The sequence below is a fragment of the Acartia tonsa genome, chromosome 8, assembly GCF_053477335.1.
Source record: "Acartia tonsa isolate MP-2025a chromosome 8, ASM5347733v1, whole genome shotgun sequence".
NCBI lineage: Eukaryota > Metazoa > Arthropoda > Copepoda > Calanoida > Acartiidae > Acartia > Acartia tonsa.
Window position 1 is genome coordinate 1,541,731 of NC_137267.1, and position 20,635 is coordinate 1,562,365.

Below are 20,635 nucleotides of genomic sequence, written 5' to 3' on the forward strand. Positions count from 1 at the left end.
AATTTTAAGTTCTGAAAAAAAATTGAAAAAAATATGAAAATCTTTAATAAAAAACAAACAAAAAATAATTTTCAATATTTTTTTTTCACAAAAAGATACAAACAACTTATATACATACCATGAGCTTTAAAAAATCATAATTTTCAAATTTAGACCTTTAATATAACGATTTTTAGAAAAAACCTAACAACAAATTCTAACATATTTCTGATCAACATAGCAATAAAACGTCTTTTGCAAAATTTTTATCATCAAAAATAAATAGCACTTACTAAAGACTTTTTTTCATTTAAACTTATACTTTTTGCATTATTTAACTTTAAAGATTGATTTTTTTGAAAAGAAAGGTTGCGTGATTTTTTTATTCATAATTCATTGCCCAATTTTGAGATTCAGACAAAAAACCTTACTGCTTTATATCAGGTAATAATATACTAGCAGCGGCTATGCCTCTAGAGGCATATAGGGGCCCTTGGGTTGGGGGGGGAAGTCTAACCCCCCCTTAAAATTACAGTTTTTTTAAAGAAAAAGTTAAAAATATTTATTTTGGAGAGTTAATTCTCTTGGGATAGTGATGGTACCCTTCCCAAAATAGTTATAAACCTTACCAGGACATATGAGAAGCTACCATGTAAAGGAGAACCATATCGTTTCAGTGGTTATTGAGATCCCTTGCTGCACAAAGACTCGCATAGAACCTGTTACTTTATTATAAAGATACATATATACACAGAAGCTTTACAATCAGAGTATGTCTGTTTGTACATCAGTCTGTATAAAAACAATACAGAATATATTTATTTGGTACTAGTGGCTACGCCCCTAGAGGCCTTTAGGGGCACTTGAGAGGGGAAGAAGTGGTTGAATTCTACAATAATTTTTATTTTAGGCTTAAAAAGAAAAAGTTATTTTTTGTGTGTGTAATTGGGTCCTTTTTTAGGGGGTGATTTCTCCTAGGATGGTGGAGGTATCCTCCCAAAAAATTTATAAACCTTCCAAGGACCAATGAGAAGCTACATAGAAAAACAGAACCATTGATCATTGTTACATACTATTCAGGGATCTAAAGGGATAAGACAATGACCGCTAAATTGATTTACATTCCCAAATATGATACATGGATAACCCTTCTTTATGTTTCAGTTAATGGTTGAAATGTTGGGCACTTAATTTAATAAACCAACCAAACAAAAATCGCAAGAAGTCCCCTAAGTAGTTAAGCCAACGAATAACAAATTGCTATATTGAACTATGGGGACTAGTCTAATAAACAGCCCATTGTCCCATCTTGCTCTGATTAATATATCTTTGCATCTGTATGTTACACTTGCTATTTTCTTTATTTGTATTCTTTTAAACTTCACTAATTATGGATGTTGTCTTCTTTTTTTTCCTTGTTAAATCCAATTACCTAAATCTGGATATTCTTTGAGGTTGATAATTACAATTATGTTTTATAAAATTGAAAAAAAACACTTTAATCATAATTCAAGATAAAAATTATTTTATCACTAGCGGTTTTGCCCCTAGAGGCATCTAGGGGCCCTTGATAAGTGGGGGGAAGTTGACCCCTCCCCTACTTTCAGTTGTAGTATGTAAAAGAAAAAGTTTTTTTAAATGTTGGGTAGGAACTCATTTTTTCTAAACTCAAAACTTCTCAGGACCATGAAAAGCTGGAACCAAAAGGAGAACTACATCAGTTAAGCGGTTATAAAGAATCTTCGGTACCGACAGACTCCCACACACATATACACACAAAAAGACAGACACAGAAACTGTTACTTTTATATAAGGATTAATACTAATAGACACTAAACTACTCCTTTATATGTTGATCCTATTATCAGTCTAAAAGATAGGTCAATAAAGAAGAACCAAATTGGTCCAGCGGTTAGCAAGAACTTTAGGCACAGACAGAAAAAAACACCTGGACATCCTATCTTTTTATACAGGGATATAACTTTTAAACAATAGCAAATTTTTTTTTTTAGATGATATTTCTTTCCCTGCTTTAAAGCACTTTTATGATACAAAATATATTGATGTCTGTTTGTCCATCTTTCTGACGCTTAAGAACCGATATGGTTCTTTTTTTACTTTACTATGTAGCTTCTCATTGGTCCTTGGAAGGTTTATAACTTCTTTTGGGATGGTACCTCTACCTCCCTAAGAGAAATCGCCCCTTAAAAAAGGACCCCACAACATATAAAAAAATACTTTTTCTTTTTAAGCCTAAAATAAAAATATAGTTGTTGAATTCAACCCCTTCTTCCCCTCTTAAGTGCCCCTAAAGGCCTCTAGGGGCGTAGCTGCTAGTACCAAATAAATATTTTCTGTATTGTTTTTATACAGACAGATGAACAAACAGGCATACTCTGATTGTAGAGTTTCTGTGTATATATGTATCTTTATAATAAAGTTACAGGTTCTATGTGAGTCTTTGTGCACCAAGGGATCTCACTAACCACTGAAACTGATGGTTTTCCTTTACATTGTAGCTTCTCATATGTCCTGGTAAGGTTTATAACTATTTTGGGAAGGGTACCATCACTATCCCAAGAGAATTAACTCTCCAAAATAAATGCTTTTAACTTTTTCATTAAAAAAACTGTAATTGTAAGGGGGGGTTTGACTTCCCCCTCAACCCAAGGGCCTCATATGCCTCTAGAGGCGTAGCCGCTGCTAGTAGATTATCCCTTAATATAAAGTAGTAAGGTTTTTTGTCTGAATCTTAAAATTAGGCAATTAATTAAAAAGAAAAAAATCACGCAACCTTTATTTTAAAAAAAAATCAATCTTTAAAGTTAATTAATGTGATAAGAAAAAGCATAAATGAAAAAAAGTCTTTAGTAAGTGCCATTTATTTTTGATGATAAAGATTTTGCAAAAGACGTTTTATTGCTATGTTGATCAGAAATATGTTAGAATTTGTTGTTAGGTTTTTTCTAAAAATCGTTGTATTAAAGGTCTAAATTTGAAAATTATGATTTTTTTAAAGCTTATGGTATGTATATAAGTTGTTTGTATCTTTTTGTGAAAAAAAATATTGAAAATTATTTTTTGTTTGTTTTTTATTAAAGATTCTCATATTTTTTTCAATTTTATTTCAGAACTTAAAATTGAAAAAAAAACCAAAAGACCCCGCTGAAATATTTTGTCTCCACCTGGAATCATCAAGGATTTATGTCTATTTTCACCCTACATAGGTCCCAGGGCTCGGCACTTACTTTTGTCTTGATTCAATTGTAGCTCACAGTGAGGTAGGTATTTAAAAATTTCGTCAAATAATAAACTTTTTTTAAAAGTTAAATGACAGTTTTTATGTAAAAAAGTTTACATGTAGATATTTTATTAAATTATGCCTCTAATAGGTAATAATTCTAGTGTCTCTAAGTGTTTAAAACAAAGAAGGTTTACAGATAGTTTTTCCTGTTATTATCATATCCATCTGTTTACTAGATCCATTCCTGAGCAGCGCCAAGTTCAGCGCGTAGCCTCTGCGAGGCAGATCTTTCAATGCTGATAGCATCATGCGCCTCACCAAGCAGCAGTTCTAACCGCCGTTTCTCATCCTAACAATATAAAGTTTAAGAAATTAACTATTGTTATATTTTTTGTTTGAAATGTTAAGACATTAGAAGATGGACGATAAATTGATATATATCCCCAATGATGATTAAAAACTAGCCCTCCTTCAGATTAAAAGGGGGGGGGGGGTGGGCAATGACATCTGAACTTTAACAGTGAGCAAATGGTCCAAATATTGAGCTAGAATCTTAAAACTTGGTACATAAGCCTAGTTCTATATATACTACATCTAAGGGGCAAACAAATCCAAATTTTTTTTTTTTTGGTTAGGTTAGAAAAACCCTGCCAAAATGGGTTTTTAGGCCTTTTTGGCTATATTTTGATGTAGAAACTTACCTTTAATTGTTTTAATTTAGGTTTTTTTCCTTGAATACACTGTGTCTATTCACAAGGACATTATTTAAGATGATTCAGTAAGTCGTGGACTGACCCAAGAGGGCAAGGTGGGAAGCTCGCAGGGGTTAAGTGCATTTTTGCTTAAGTTTGTTTTGTCATATATCTAATTATATGTTTTTGGAGTTCGGTCCCCAACTTGCTGAATCATCTTAAATAATGTCTTTATGAATACTGAATAGACATAGTGTATTCAGAGAAAAAACTTAAGAAAAAACATTAAAAGTAAGTTTCTACATCAAAATTGACCAAAAGAGGCATACCTACAAATTTAATTTCCGCAAAGTTTTCTTACCTAACCTAAATTTAAAATATCTTGGATTTTTGTTCCATTTACCTAAATAGGTAAGGATTCAGGAATGTAGGTACTGATATAATGTTCGTGAATATAGTATTCAAGCTACTCAATTATCTCCATTCTAAGCAAAACGAGGGGAAATTGCATGAATGTACTATCTCCCTATATGTTGTTAATAACTTAAAGGCTAAAGTAAAGAAAATGTACCTCTAACTGAGTAACTCTAAGCTGAAGATTTTCAACCTCTGCTAACAGCTGGTCAATATACCTGAAAAGTATCTAATTATAACAGGTTTGATTATATAATATAATATTTGTGTAAAATTGTCTGAAATACGATGCTACACATGATTTCATTTTCAGTATGGCTGAGAACCGGTTCTTATCCAGCGGATATTAATCGGTTTGGAAGCCAAACTGGAATAACACTTACCTATCCTTATCATCTGCTATAGGTATAAGACTGTCAGAAGTATCAGGTTCAGGATCTTCTACAGGTTCTACACGAAAAGTTTCATTCATAAAAAAACCTTTTCTATAATTAGGGTCGGCCCGTCCGTCCGTAACAGTTACCATAATCAATCCTAAAAAATCTTTTACTGAATCCTATATATTTGTTTGTTCTTCCTTCTGTATTTAGAGCTTCGCAAAGGAAAAAAAGGAAATATTAAAAGTTCAAATATTGACAAAATTGATCTAAAACCTTTGGTTATCCGTTTATTTTAAAGATTAGTTTTTTTTATGAATTCCTGGAACGACAGCTACAGGTGTGACATGCTGTCGCAGCTCGGCGGCTACTAGAAAGTTTGGCGGCTGGTCCGGCAGTCCAGGTACCTACAAACATAATATTTTTACAGGGATTTTAAAGGATAAGACAAACCGCGAAACTGGGTCAACACATAGCGCACCCTTTCGTCGTCAGGGAGGTGAGAGTTTCGAATCTCGTCTTAACGCTGCGTTATAACTAAAGCCGTTAAAATGGTTCCTAATGCTGCTATGTCAGGTGCGCAAAAATAATAGTTAGAGTATGGGGGAATGCCACTGCGCAACTTATTACCAAGCACTGTTAGGACTTCCATACAAAGTATGTGCAATCAAAGAGATGGTTGTCTGATGGGTATTACTTAACCTAATATCCCGTGTGTTAGGACAGAAAAGGAGATATTTATCCACCCTTATATTAGTTATCCTAGGTTGTTTTACAACGGGCGTTAAAGTACCAGCAGCCTCTTCCGTATGAGGTAACTAATGGGTAAGGGATAAGACAATGAACGATAAATTATCATATAAAAATATGATATCATACCTGAACTAAATGTTTGAAATACTGAAGATTGGAACAGGTTGAGTAAAATTTTCGTAGTTGTGGAAACAGCATCAAAAACCTTAAAATATAAGCTATAGGTAATATTTTTTTCATTTTATTAATATACAGGGGAACAACTATTTGAATTGAAAAATTTATTTGGCATTGCAGGTTTATACCAACCAATTAAGGTATAACAAAAGTTTTTAAGTAAACTAATGAGGGAACGTTTTTTTTATAACACTTTGGGTACCGATGCAATTTACACTTCAAGGGAACATTACACGAAACTTTGGGTACCAGTGTAATTTACACTTCCAATGTCCCTTTTCTCCCAGAAAATTATAGGTTATTAGCCAAAAGAAATATATTCTACCAGAATATATAATCTACCAGGGATCTAAAGAGATAAGACAATGAGACAATGGCCGATAAATTTATGTACATCCCAAATGATTATACCCAACATTATCCCTTCTGTAGATTACAATCAGTGGTTGAAACGTTTGGAAACTCAACTAAATGAACCAAACAATCAAAATCAATGACAGCTCTAAAAGTTGATGAACAAACGAATAAGAAAACGTTATTATAAAACTTTGGGGGCTAGTTTCATAAACAGCGCAAACAATGTCCCCTCCCTCCTTGAATACAGATAAAGTATCTGGGTGTATAGAAATAATTTCTACAGACATACGGACTTACCCTTGTAATAGAGAAGCTTCATATAGCAAAATCTTGCATAATATAGCATTTTTTGTTCTCACATAGCAAAATATAGCTTTTCTGTCCTTCCTATACCAAAATCTTGCAAAATACCCTAGTTTTAAAGTAACTACACTACTAAAATATCCTATTTACCTGGAGGTATGTCCAGATAATGTATCTGGGGGTAAGTGTTGATGCAGTAGAAAGATAATTTTCACAGAGTAATCATACAAATGAGCACTATCCTAAAATTATACAAAAAAATGATCAATTTCTTAAGATATTTGTAAAAATATAATTTAAAACTTTTGGGAGAATTGTGTCCAATGTCTCCTCCCCCCCCCCCCCCCTGGTGGAAACAAGGATGATAAAATCTATACAAGGGTTTTCAATATTGACGTAAAAGGATACTAGTATTGTCTAAACGTCCGTTAGGTAAACAAGGTATGATTCTATATTAATATACATATTGTATATATAAAAAATACGTTTGTGTCGAAAACACATCCCATAAACAGAAAGCATCATTTTGAAACTTCCATAAGACTAAAGTTATTTATAGAGCAGATGTTCTGTTCTCATAACATGAAGCATGACCGACCGTCAGACGAACAAAACAATGTTAGTGTATAGATTCGATGCAAATATCATAGGAATCTTCACTAAAAATTTTAGCTGTCTATCTTTAATAGCATCCGAGAAAATAAATAACCCCAAAGCGTTATGGACGGACTGACGGACAGACAATGTAAATTATAAAGAAGCTTTGCTATTAAAAAATCACTACCTGAATACAAATAATAAGAGGAGCTAGTCTACACTGTCCACTGTTCGTCATACTGTTCGATTTAGACATATCTATAATATCAAGAGTTAAGGGGTTTTTTTAAGGTGGATTTAGGCTTTTTTGCTGCATTCTCCCGCCTTTACAAGGGGCAAAGGAACTAATTTAGATGTAGAGTTTTTTTTTGTCTAATGCTAAAGATCTCGGAAAGTCCAGGACCAAATGAGTTGTATTGTTCAGGGAAGCCTTAACAAAGTATTTGTTTTTTGCCGTTTTCATTACCTCTCCCGGCCTTTCAAAAAGGCCAGGGGCGAAGCAAAAGGACTATAATATTAATGGGTATTTTTTTGTTGAAGCTTGAGATTTCAAAAAGTGCTGGTCCCAATAGGTTGCAATTTCCAGGAAAAATTTAATAGAGAAATCAAATCATATGAATTTAAGAGAAAACTTGGAGGCAAAATGGTTACCTAGGCTATCAAAGATTCCTTTCTGTAGATTAAGTAAATCCTCAAGATAATCCAGAAACTCGATGCACATTTCATAGAAAATACCCCCGTCATTATTTCCAGCCTATTTCAATCAAAAATAGAGACTTCAATTCTTATATACAAGTAACAGGTTGTCTGTGTATGTGTGTGTTTGTGTGTGGAGCAGTGGATCTCGCTAACCACTGGACCGATTTGGTTCTCCTTTCCAGAGAAGCTTCTTATTTGTCATGGGGAGGTATATAACTATCATTAAAGAAAAATCTCCTTGGAAACCCTCAAAAAAACTTTTTCTTTTTAAACTTAGATTAAAAATGGAGGATATACCTACTTTCGCCCTCCAACCCCTCCATCAAGTACCTTCAAGGGGCGTAGCCGCTAGTCCTATTACGTAGAAAACCTTACTGAGGTTTTCTGTAAGGTTTTAGAAGTTTGACCGTTCAAATCTCGCAAACAACTGAACGGATTGAGTTCTCTAATTTAGGGAAGCTTCACATAGGTCCTGGAATTGTTTAATGCTTATATTCAATATTTTAGCCTTGAGGTGGTTTATTATAAGCCACCTTCCTTCTGCAACATATTCTGTTTATTCCTTATTAATTTATATATGTATGTTTTAGGTTATCAAGATGATGTGTGATTGTTTGTTTATTTATTTATTTATTAATCTGTTTAATTTTATGTTAATAAAATTATATCATATCATGTCTAAATGCTTTGTAGTTTATTGATTGATTGAATATGGTTGGCATTGAGATTTTCATTATATTGACCATTTCAGAGTGTATCATCCTATCGGGGTTTTAAATTATATTTGTATTTACAGATTGTGCCTTAGGCAGCTTAAAGATGGGTGAGTAAAGTGTTGGTGTTAGCAGCGCATAAAGAGCCTGTTCCATAAAGGTATTTGGTGGCTATTTAAGTAGTAGCAGAGCATTTTCTTTTTATAATTTTCTATAAAGCGAGAATTATAAGAAAAAGATCTACGGCACTATATGAAAAACCAAGTACTTTATGAGCCAATATTTTATGTCACTTATCCAGTGAGCTGAACTATTAAGTAGAAATAATAGTGTTACTAAGCATAATAAATCCTTATTAGAGCTCGCAAAGAGTGTGTTTTTAATTGTTAACAAGCCTATAATAAAGAATAGGTAGCGCAGCTAGTTAACTAGTGTTCTTCTTTTTCAATAATTGGTGCTATAAATAGCATAGCAATAACAGCCTCTCTATCCTTAATAAATAAAGGTGTATAGTTAGGTGTAAGTAGCGCAACAATAATAACTACAATAAAAAGTAGTGTGCTAACAAGGATTGTGTCGAAATAACCTATAAAAAGGTGTACAAAAACCCCGGGTAGGAAAGCAAAAATGGCGGACAACTGTAAGGTAGGGGCGGAGGCGCCGAATTTGAACAACTTTCAAACCTATGAAGCGTACAAGAACAACGTGTTACTATGGAAGGGGATAACGGACTATAAGCCCGAGAAGCAAGGGGCGATGTTGGCCTTTGCCGTCCCTGACGAATCGATAAATTTTGGCAATCTAATCCAAACCGATTTATTTAATGTCCACCCGGTTGAATCTTTAATAGGGGATCCCCAGGGAGTTGACAAGGTTATCAGCTTTTTAGATAACCACATAGGTAAGGAGACAAGGATAGACGAACTTGAAGCATTTGAAAAGATCTTTAACTTCAGGAGACGTCCAGGACAGACTATTTTGGATTATTTGAAGGAACATGAAAGATATTACAACAAATGTAAGCAATCTGGCATAACTTTTACGGATACGTGTAGCGCGTTTATGGTAGCCCTGTCAGCCAAGCTTGATCATACACAGGCTACTTTAGTTAAAGCCGTGATTGATATTGAAAAAGAAGCTGGTAAAGGGACAATGTATGCCGCAGTTAAGCGAAAGATAAAAGAAATGTTGTCAGATAGTCTTGGCAATATTTGTACAGGTGATCCAGTCAGTTCTAGCGCCGATGCTTTTATTGCGGACCACCAAGAAGCTTTCGCTGCGTGGCAAAAGAATAATTCATATAAAAAGAATTATACAAATAATTATAATACGCGAAAGTCGTCGTCCAACAATGTTCAGAATGGCGCTCGTAATGTTCCCAATAACAGGGATGCCAACATGAACCAAATAAATCCCGCGACTGGTAAACCACTTAAATGTAAGCATTGTGGTTCATTCAGACATTTTCAAAGGGATTGCCCAGATTATAAAAGATCTGTAAATGGACAAAACGGCGGAAATAACACGCAAAATAGTGCAAACTATGCAAACCGTAAAAAGGGAAAAGTGTTTTTAATACAAACACAAAACTCAGATGAAGAAGATGCGCTTCTATCACAATTTGAGAACGTTATACAAGAGCCAGAGGAAGAGAACGATGACAGCCAGACAGATCAGATTGAGAAGGTGCTATTTACAACCAACAAGGAAGAACTAAGCAGGTTCACAGCGGAGTCGATTAATTGTGCCGCATTAGATTCTTGTTGCACGGCATCCGTGGCTGGAAAGAAATGGATGGATATCTTTCTGTCGTCAGTTCCTAGTGAGCTTAAAAACCAAATTAAAGGTCCGTACAAAAGTAAGAAAACCTTTCAATTTGGGAACCAAGGAATATTGCCAACATTACAAGCATACACGATTCCAATCATAGTAGCAGGAGAACGTCATCTCATAACGGTGGATGTGATCAACTCCGACATTCCATTGCTCATGTCCAAGGCACACATGAAACAGTTAGGTATATCCCTCAACATGGCAGACGATACAGCAACTGTAAATGGCAAGCCAATAAGAGTAGACACAACATCTGCAGGTCATTTTATTCTCAATCTATTTGGGGATAACGAACACAATGACACAATGCTAATGCAAGAAATATACTCAGTGAATATGTTAGAGGAGAATGAAGATACCCAACTGAAGCTTTTACAGAAGCTGCATAAGCAGTTTGGCCATAGGCCAAAGAAAGTTTTTGTTAATCTGCTGAAGTCAGCAGAACAATGGGATCCAAAGTTTAGCGCAATGATTGATAAGATAATTGATGGATGTGAGGGATGTATACTCAGAAAGCGAAATCCGGACAAACCGGCAGTTAGCCTTCCAATGGCAAAAGACTTTAATCACATTCTTACAATGGATCTTAAGAAATGGGATGACAAACATTACGTGTTATACTTCATAGACATGTTTACGCGATACACAGTGGGCTCAGTAATAACAAATAAGAAACCAGAAACAATCGTCAAGAAGCTATTCTCAGATTGGATCAGATATTTCACAGCTCCTGATATAATCCTAACGGATAATGGAGGTGAATTTGTGAATGAACCAATAAAGGAAGTATGTGCCATGCTAAACATCTATCATGCAACAACTGCTGCATGTAGTCTGTGGCAAAACGGGCATCAGGAAAAAGGTCATCATACTTGTGATAACGTAGGTCAATGCCTAGAAAGAGATTATCCTGAAATGCCATTAGAGCAGATAATTGCTTGGGCCTGTGCAGTTAAAAACTCACTGACCAATGTTTATGGATACACAGCGTTTGAGCTAACTTTTGGGAGAGCTCCAAGGTTACCAAGTATCATGACGGATCCTATTCCAGCTTCCCAGGTTGAACCAACAAGCAGAGCCTTAATTGATAACATTAAAGCTTTACATGGAACAAGAGCTGCTTTTGCTAAAGCTGAAAAGTGTGAGAAGCTGAAATTAGCACTGAGGCTGAAGATGAGAGCAGTAAACAGAGACTACAAACCTGGAGAACTTGTTTACTACAGGAGAGACAAGGATGATAAATGGCTAGGGCCAGCTAAGGTCATTTTCCAGGATGGAAAAGTGATCGGTATCAGAACTTCATCAAGCTACGTCAGAGTGAGTGCCAACAGGTTATGGCCGGCTGGGCAAACACTCTCGGAAAGGTTGAAAGATGAAGAAGAACAGCTGGAAAAGATCAAGAGGGGTGAGTTGCTAGAGCAAAAACCAGCAGTCCAAGAAGCAAGAAAAGCATTCAAATTGGAAGAATCATCTGATGAAGAAGCGGAGAATTTCCAAGAGGCAAGAGAAGAAGTCAATGATGGAGATGATAGGGACATAGAGAAGGGTGTAGAACCTGAAACCAATGAAACCTCTACTGCTGATACAACAACAACAGCAACTATACCTTCGACAATGGAAAATGATAGCGAGCATACACGCACTCTCGCAAGTCCAGAAAAGTTCAAGACCAATCAGAGGATTGAGTTTAAGGACAATGGAAAATGGGAGAGAGGTGTTGTGCTTGGTCAAGCAGGCAAGAAAGTGGGCAAGTATAAGCATTGGTACAATGTGAAGTTGGATAGCGGCAAACAATTCTCAGCAGATTTTGCTAGACAAGAAGTAAGGAAAGAAACAGAACCTATGGCAGAAGAACAAGAGCAAGCTTATGAAATAAGACTAGATAATGGTAAAGAGATCACAACAGAAGCGGATGATAACTTAGTAAGCTTGAACGAAGAGCAAATACTTGCCACATGGGTTCATGAAGAAGTCTTGGCAGCAATGATGCCAAGAGAAATGAAAGATTCTGAAGAATGTATTGCTGCAAAAGAAGCAGAATTGCAAAAGTTAAAAGATTTTGACACCTATCAAGAAGTCAAGGATGAAGGTCAAAATAGGATTACTACTACTTGGGTGCTTACCATGAAAGGCAAAGATGTCAAAGCTAGACTGACGGCTAGAGGATTTCAAGAGGAAGATGAACATCCAAAGGAGTCCCCAACTATGCAAAAATACTCGCTAAGGATCCTGCTAGCTATTGCTTCTGCCAAAGGCTGGGCAATAGAAACGGTAGATGTGAAGAGTGCCTTTCTTCAAGGCACACGTCTAGAAAGGAAAGTATATGTTAAGCCGCCGAAAGAAGCTAATAAAATTGACATTCTGTGGCTTCTAAACAAATGCTTGTATGGTTTAAGAGATGCGAGTAGACAATGGTATACGAGAGTAGAAGAAGTGTTAACAAGTTTAGGCTTTGAGAAGTGCACATATGATTCAGGGCTGTTTTTCCTGATGAGAGATGGTGTGTTAGAAGCATTAGTTGGATTGCATGTTGATGATTTCCTAAACGCAGGTGGAGAATATTTCCATAACACCATACTGCCACAAATTCTGAACACCTTCAAGGTAGGCAAATCAGAGCGTGGAAGTTTTATGTACACTGGTTTCCAGTTAAACCAGGACAAGAGTGGTGTAACCTTGGATCAATCTGACTACGTAGAAGGAATAACAGTTCCAGTCTTGGATCCACTAAGGATGAAACAGACAAAGGCGGAGATGACATTTGATGAGCTGTCTTTGCTGAGAAAGATGACAGGTCAATTGAATTGGACGGTTCGTTCTACCCGTCCAGACCTATCCTTCAATATGATTGCATGCTCAACTCATTTCAAAGGAGGTACGGTTGCTGATTTAAAGTATGCAAAGACCTCTCTAGTGAACCTGAAGAAGAACGATGCAGTGCTTCGCTTTTCTAACCTAGGCGACATCAGCAAATGCGAGATCTGGTTGTTTACAGATGCTTCATATGGAAACCTGAATGGAGGTACTGATAGTACTCAAGGATATGTGCTGTTTTTAGTAAGACCAGAAGATGGAAGATGTGCTCCAATTGACTGGAGGGCGAATAAGATTGATAGAGTGGTTACTTCCACCCTGGCTGCAGAAGCAATCAGTCTAACCAAAGGTCTCGATGCTGCAATTGCATTCAAGTGGACTCTTGAACAGTTGCTTGGCAAGGATGGTGTGATACCAGTTAGAGCAATCATTGATAACAAGGACACATTTGAGAGTGTCCATTCCACCACTGACGTACAAGAAAGGAAATTGAGGAGAGAAATTGGTGTTATCAAGCAGATGCTGAAAGCAAAGGAGCTACAGCAATTGATTTGGCTGGAAGGGAGGTATCAAATAGCAGATCCACTGACTAAGCTTGGTGCCAACAGTCAGAACCTGATGGAATCAATGCAGAGTGGAAAGATTCCAAAGGAGATCTTTAGTGCAATCAAGGGACTGTAAAAAGTCACTAAAACACTAAAGTTTTTCTTGTTTTAAGCCTAAAGTATGTATAATAATTTATTTGTATATAAATTGATTTTATTTTGTCCATTGCACAATAAAAATTGCAAATGCGACATTATTGCGTGTAAAAACGTATTTTATTTTTATGTATCAACAGGGATTAGGCGACAACTTTCATTCTTGGCAAATAACACGATCGGGAATGGCTGCAATTCTATGCTTTACTACGCATAAAAATTGAACGCGGCATTCAGCGCATATCTGGAGTTTTGAGCTGCGTAGTATAAACCGCTTACGTGTAATACAATTAGCGGAAATAGTTATAAATTACTTAAAAATGTGAATAAAATAGGTTAATTTTACTTTTTGTGTATTTTTTTGGACATAAAATCATTCCAGTTTCATTACTCGAATTTACAACAAGTAATCTAGCAATCATTCTAAGGTAATGAAAAACCTTTTAAAGATTTTTTGTTCATACTTGGTTTGTTTAGGTCTATGAAATACACAATTTTCGTAAACGAAATTCAATTGTAAAAAAAAGGTGAAATTAGCTAACTAATAATGTTTTTTTTATGCACATTTTTCTTATCTTTTTGAGTGAAAATAGTCGATTAGTTAATGTTTACATACATTTGTTTTATTTTGTATTATTTTCGCAATGAAAACCATATTCATAAATAGTGACTAGTATAGCTACAATAATTTCAATTTATTTTAGTTTATTAGTTTACTACAACACATTAAAAAGTGTTGAGGATATTAGTTCTATCAGTTTCTTTGTTTGTTTTCAATCGAAAATTAGTTAAATGTTTTTCTTTTGATTTCAACATATTCGCTTTAGCACAATAAAAAGTGTTAATTCTTTTTCTTTGACTTAAGCAATGTATTAGAGCACAATAAAAAGTGTTAGGAATCGTATTGCCTCAGTTCTATTAATCCCAGAGACTATCTAGTTATTATGACATGATAACATTTGTTATAAAATTTCTAGTTTGGCTATGGCTGACCAAGTTATGGACATCTGCAAGCCCAGGGAGATCTGCCTTCTGGAGGGAACCGTTCATACGGTTATATCAGACGTTGAGGAGGGTAGCAACTGGCCGCAGGAAGTGACTTGGATCACCTGCTGCGAGAAGACTGAGTCGCAGCTGCTGGATGTAATCTTGTCGATAATGTCATGAAGTCTTTCGTAGGGACGAAGCACCAGGTTGTAATACCAACCGTGCGTTTCATCCCTGCGAGCTTCATGTACTGGGAGCACGTCTTTGCCGTGAACAAGTTCATCTGGTCCCAGGCCGTTGCCTATGGTTTCGGGGTGCTTAACTTGCACAGAAACTTTATGGCAAGACAATCCCGTAGTTGGGTTGTCCATGGCCCCTGCTATGCGGAATTTTCCGCTGATCAGGGCCTGGGTGCTATGATGTCTTGTGAAGGTGTGAAACGCTACGAAGCTAGGCTTCTGCGTCTTCACACATCCGGCTTTGACGTGGAGCACACGCCATCCGTCCCAGTGGGGGATGTGATGCCGTTGCCCCTGTGGTCCACGGCTGGCTTTTGCCAGAACCGTGGCTGCTGTGAGCTCTTAGAGTCTCTTGGCTACGTGATGGAGGTGCCCAAGCCCAAGAAGCTGAAAGGGCAGGCCAAGGGTGAGGCTCCAGGAGCTGTGCAGGCTGTGTCGGGCAAGGAGAAGGCGGTGAACGTGTCCAGAGGTGCGAAGCGCGGACGGTCGGTGTCTGTAGGGCAGGAGCAGGAGGCTGGACCTGTCAAGGCTGGCAAGGGACGTGGCCGTGGTCGTGGTCGTGTTCAGCGTGATTCCAGCGGAAATCAGATCTCCACCATTCAAATGGAGGCTGGCACTGTGCGTGCTATGATCCGGCAGATCTCGGACTTGAAAGGTACGGTTAGAGACAGGGAGGCCGATCTTCAGCGTATCCGGAAGGAGAGGGATGCTCTTGTTAAGGAGCTGGAGCGTGCCCAAGAGGATGTCCGACGTAAGGACAACGTAGTGGCGGTGTATGAGGCCAGGTCTCGGGCGGAGTCTCGTTCTCTTCGTAGGGAGAGGGAGGCTCAATGGGAGGAGAGCAAGGAATGGCAGAGACAGAGGCAGGAGTGGAGACAGGAGAGGAAGGACATGCTTCAGATGTACGAGGAGCTGCACGGGAAACACCACCTTTTAAAGGGGCAGTTTCAAGTGTTCCAAGAGCTGGGAAACAGCGGGGAGCAGAAGGAGAGGAAGGTCAGGAAGGAGAAGAGAGCTTTGTGAGGAGGAGAAGAAAGAAGAAAAGAACAAGGGGAGAGATAATATTTAATGCAACATATTCTGTTTATTCCTTATTAATTTATATATGTATGTTTTAGGTTATCAAGATGATGTGTGATTGTTTGTTTATTTATTTATTTATTAATCTGTTTAATTTTATGTTAATAAAATTATATCATATCATGTCTAAATGCTTTGTAGTTTATTGATTGATTGAATATGGTTGGCATTGAGATTTTCATTATATTGACCATTTCAGAGTGTATCATCCTATCGGGGTTTTAAATTATATTTGTATTTACAGATTGTGCCTTAGGCAGCTTAAAGATGGGTGAGTAAAGTGTTGGTGTTAGCAGCGCATAAAGAGCCTGTTCCATAAAGGTATTTCACCTTCCCCTCGCATAAGTAACCAACCCTTTTTTGATAAAAAAAAAGACATAAATTCCAGCCAATCAATAATATATTGAAGTCTTTATTTTCCTTAAGAAGTTCATCTTTATCCATAGCCAGACTTCCAGGAAATGCTTCATACTTCTTGTGAAACTTCAATTTTGTAACTGAAAAAAAACAGATTAATTTATAACAGGAAATGCTTTATACTTCTTGTGAAACTTTAATTTTGTAACTGAATAAAAAACAGATTAATTTATAACAGGAAATGCTTTATACTTCTTGTGAAACTTTAATTTTGTAACTGAATAAAAAACAGATTAATTTATAACAGGAAATGCTTTATACTTCTTGTGAAACTTTAATTTTGTAACTGAATAAAAAACAGATTAATTTATAACAGGAAATGCTTCATACTTCTTGTGAAACTTCAATTTTGTGACTGAATAAAAATACCTACAGAACAAGATTAGTTAAAAACTTACGCCTTTGCATTGAGAAATCTGTTTCTAATATTTACTTACAGAACCTTTTTTTCCAGTATGGCTTCGAAACCGGTTAATATCTGCTGGATAAGAACAGGTTCTCAGCCATACTAAAAAATCATGTATAGCTTCGTACTGGAGACAATTTTACACGAATATTAAAATAAATTTTTTTAAAAATTAATACCAGTTATATTAGCCCGGACCTGAGCCCCTCAGGGCTAAAATAAAAATTTTCATTTACTATCCGCGGAAAGCTGTCTATGATACAATGCGATAAATCACTATTATTTACGATTTTTAATTCTTCTTAATGACACCCTTACTGCGAAACATTAACATCCAAAAAATTTATATTAAGAAAAACATGGGACAGACTGTTTTAAGATCATTTTTTGAAGGTTCTTAGGTTCATTAAAAAACTAATAATGATACGTACCTAGTAATGAACAATATAAGCTAATAAGTCTTCCATATCCTTCCTTCAGATGCCCCCATAACTTTCCAAGATCCTCTAACAGACCTATGTGCCTGAAGTAATAAATAATATTTAATGTAGGTGTCCATCATAGGGTTCCGGGACAAACGCAGAAGTGACAAACATCGAAGTGGACATACACAGGAGGGACAAGGGCAAGAGTGACAAACGTCGGAGTGGACAAACGCAGAAGTGTCTACAATATTACCCTAATTATAGAATAGCTGCGCTACTACCCATCCTAATATTACTAACCTAGTGCCCTCAGGTACAGCCCTGCCATGTCCGTCCCTTAGCACCTTGTGAAGGATGCAGCAAATATTAAACCTATTTATTGAATAGCTGCGCTACTACCTATCCTATAGATTACTAACCTAGTGGCCTCAGGTACAGCCCTGCCATGTCCGTCCCTCAGCACCTTGTGAAGGATGCAGCAAATAATAACCTAATCATAGAATAGCTGCGCTACTACCTATCCTATAGATTACTAACCTAGTAGCTTCAGGTACAGCCCTGCCATGTCCGTCTCTCAACACCTTGTGGAGGATGCAGCAAAATTTCCAACAGACAATCGGATTCCCGTGCAGCGGAGCTCTAAAATAACAAGCATTAATCTTACACAAAAATTCGAAGCTTAACAAATCATAAAAACTACCGAGAACATAGGAAAAAAGTATCATTATCATGGAGTTCCAACACTTTTTACCACAACTAGATATTTCCCCTAATCTATTTATTTCCCGGACTTTTTTTAGTGCCTTTATTTGTAACGCGATATTGGGCCAAGATTCTAACCTATCACCTTCCCAACACATCGACCGAATGTACTTCGTGTTATGACACATTCTTAGGTAAACAAAACAACATGGAACAATCCAATAATCCCTTTTCCCTTCGTAACCGATTAATATCCGCTAGATTAAAACATTAATAATATGCATAGCATTGTCTTACAAACAATTTTCCACAAATATAAAAAAAATCCTTACATTATATGATTAATAGGTACCTACTAGTTTTGTTCGCCTGGGCAGTCGGCCTTTTGTGACTAAAAAATTTTAATTTTAATATCCGCGGAAACTGTCTATAATACTATGTGCTAAATAACTACTCCACTTACTTGCTGGAAACAAGCGTCCACAGGAATCCTGAACTTTTCTGTTTGAATGTCCCAATGATAATTGTCCGAACATGCTTCTCTTTCACCGGACTCTCAATTATACTAAAATATAAAGTTAAATCAAGATTAAACCAGTGATTTTAAGAGATAAGACGATTTAGAATAAATTGTTGTACACCTCCAATAATGATAAACAAAAGCAGTTTAGATTGAAATTAATTGTTGGAAAAAATTGAACACTCCTAGTTTGAAAATACCTAACCATGTAAGATTAAAATACTTTTAAATCGATAATTATTAAAGGGGGGGGGGGGGGTTTAATGCAACCATCTCGTAATCAATGTATAAATGGCACTTAGAATTCGAATTTCGATCTAAAATTCTGCATGCGTAATTCTTGGTAGGTCTATTTTCCCTAAATCGAACAAAAAAGTTAAAAAAGTAACGGCTAACGGCTCAGCCGTTTAGCCGTTTTTGGCTATTTTTAGGGCAAATCTGTCATAAATTACGTAGGAATCAACTTTTTGAAACATATCTTTGCTTTAAATCATGTGAAATGATACAAAAACAACATTTTCAGATTTCTAGTACCAGCAACTACCGGCTAGAACCGTTTGAAAACATTTTGGAGCAGAAAATAGTATTATGTGGAGATAGGTTTCGTGATGATTTGCATTGAAAATAGCCCAAAAAATGGCAAAACTGCTGTGCCGCCAGCTGTTAGCCGTTATTTTTCCAACTTTTTGTTCGATTTAGGGAAAATAGACCTACCAAGGATAACTAATGCAAAATTTCAGATCGAAATTCGAATTCTACGTGCCATTTATACATTGATTACGAGATGGTTGCATTAAAAAAAAAACCTTATAATATACAGATGTGGTTATATTGTATTCATCATATTTAGAGATGTAACTCAATTCATTTTCCATGGGCTTAACCCTTATTACCCCTAAAATTTTATTAACGCGGTACTTTGAGTAAATATAAAATATAGTAATCGTTATTGCCGCTTGGATGTTGCACCAGATTTTTATGTTAAGAAATTCTGACAGCTGGCCAAAAAACAACAACATTTACCTCCTTCAGCCCTTCCTCTCCCCTTCTACTGGATGAACAAAATGGCCATTAAATGAGGTCCATATTACCAACCTAAATTGACGACAAATTTTCCCCTGTCAATATATCCACGTATATGCTATATTCATTAAAATAGTTCTACTAACCTTAATGCTTTAGTGATGGCATTTAACTGTTCACGTTCAAACTGTTCTCTTTCTAAATCTAAATTAGAATTTTGAATAAAAAAAATTGTTTTCGTTTAAAATTGCTTGCGGCTAAGCTTCTTGAGGACTCTAGAGGCACTTAAGGATGGGATAATAAGTCACCCCCCCCCCCTCACTTTAAAATCTAGTTTTAAAAGGTAAATGGAATAAATTTTTTGGAGATGGGTCATTTTTTCTAGGAGAGATATCTCTTTTGGGAGGGTTGAGGTACCTTTCTTTAAAATAGTTAAAAACCTTCCAAGGACCTGTGAGAAGCTACATTGTACAGACAGGAGAAAGGACCTTATCTGTTCAGCGATTAAAAGATCCTTCAGTACAAACAGATAAACACCCTGTTACTTTATTTTAAGGGTTACCTATGGCGTTTGCTTGTGAGAAGCTGGTTCTAAGAACCCTGGGTAAGCTCTGTTTGGCCTGCTCACGTAAACTCATTTTTATAACATTACATTATCACCAACTTATCTATATACAAATTATCATTTCTGAAAAACAATTTTTCATTGTACATGTAAAAATTAAACAATAAGTATTATGTGTAGAAAAAATATTAAGCTGGTATTTTTATTAAGTGTTTTTTAACATAAATAAGATAAATTAAATGGTATCTTAAATCAATGTGATATTTGAAAGAGATATTTTAAAATACATTAAAGGTCGATCATTTCCTTATAAAGCTAATGAATCGACAATCAGAAAACCTAAAGAAATAGAAGAGAGGTAAAGTGCCACCGTTTTTTTTGCATTTCAAATGTCAGAGATGTTAAAAGTTCCAAGATTTGTATTAAAAAATGCGCATTTTTGGATAATAAAAATTCTTCCAATATCAAAATAAATTAAGAAAAATAAAAGGGTTAGTTCTATAGGTATAAATAAAATCTCATCATTTTTATACGAAAACTTATAATCTAATGTCTATCATTCTTTAGCTTAGGCTGCTATACCGATTAGGTTGTACTTTTCATTTCAGGCAATATTCC

The 20,635-nt window shown here is 36.0% G+C and overlaps 1 protein-coding gene across 1 annotated transcript; it reads right to left on the reverse strand.

Moving 5' to 3' along the window:
• Window positions 1-3,455: 3,455 nt before the first annotated feature.
• Window positions 3,456-20,167, reverse strand: LOC145325558 (huntingtin-interacting protein 1-like). The gene is made up of 15 exons (XM_080168531.1): window positions 20,015-20,167; window positions 19,599-19,656; window positions 18,373-18,474; window positions 17,789-17,846; window positions 17,627-17,670; window positions 17,214-17,305; window positions 16,379-16,456; window positions 7,545-7,646; window positions 7,081-7,151; window positions 6,447-6,538; window positions 5,586-5,664; window positions 5,029-5,113; window positions 4,713-4,779; window positions 4,487-4,547; window positions 3,456-3,572 (listed from the first exon to the last, which is right to left on the reverse strand). Exons 1-15 carry the CDS (start codon window positions 20,088-20,090, stop codon window positions 3,456-3,458), a joined length of 1,182 nt encoding a protein of 393 aa, XP_080024657.1. The 5' UTR covers window positions 20,091-20,167.
• Between the last annotated feature and the right edge of the window lie 468 nt (window positions 20,168-20,635).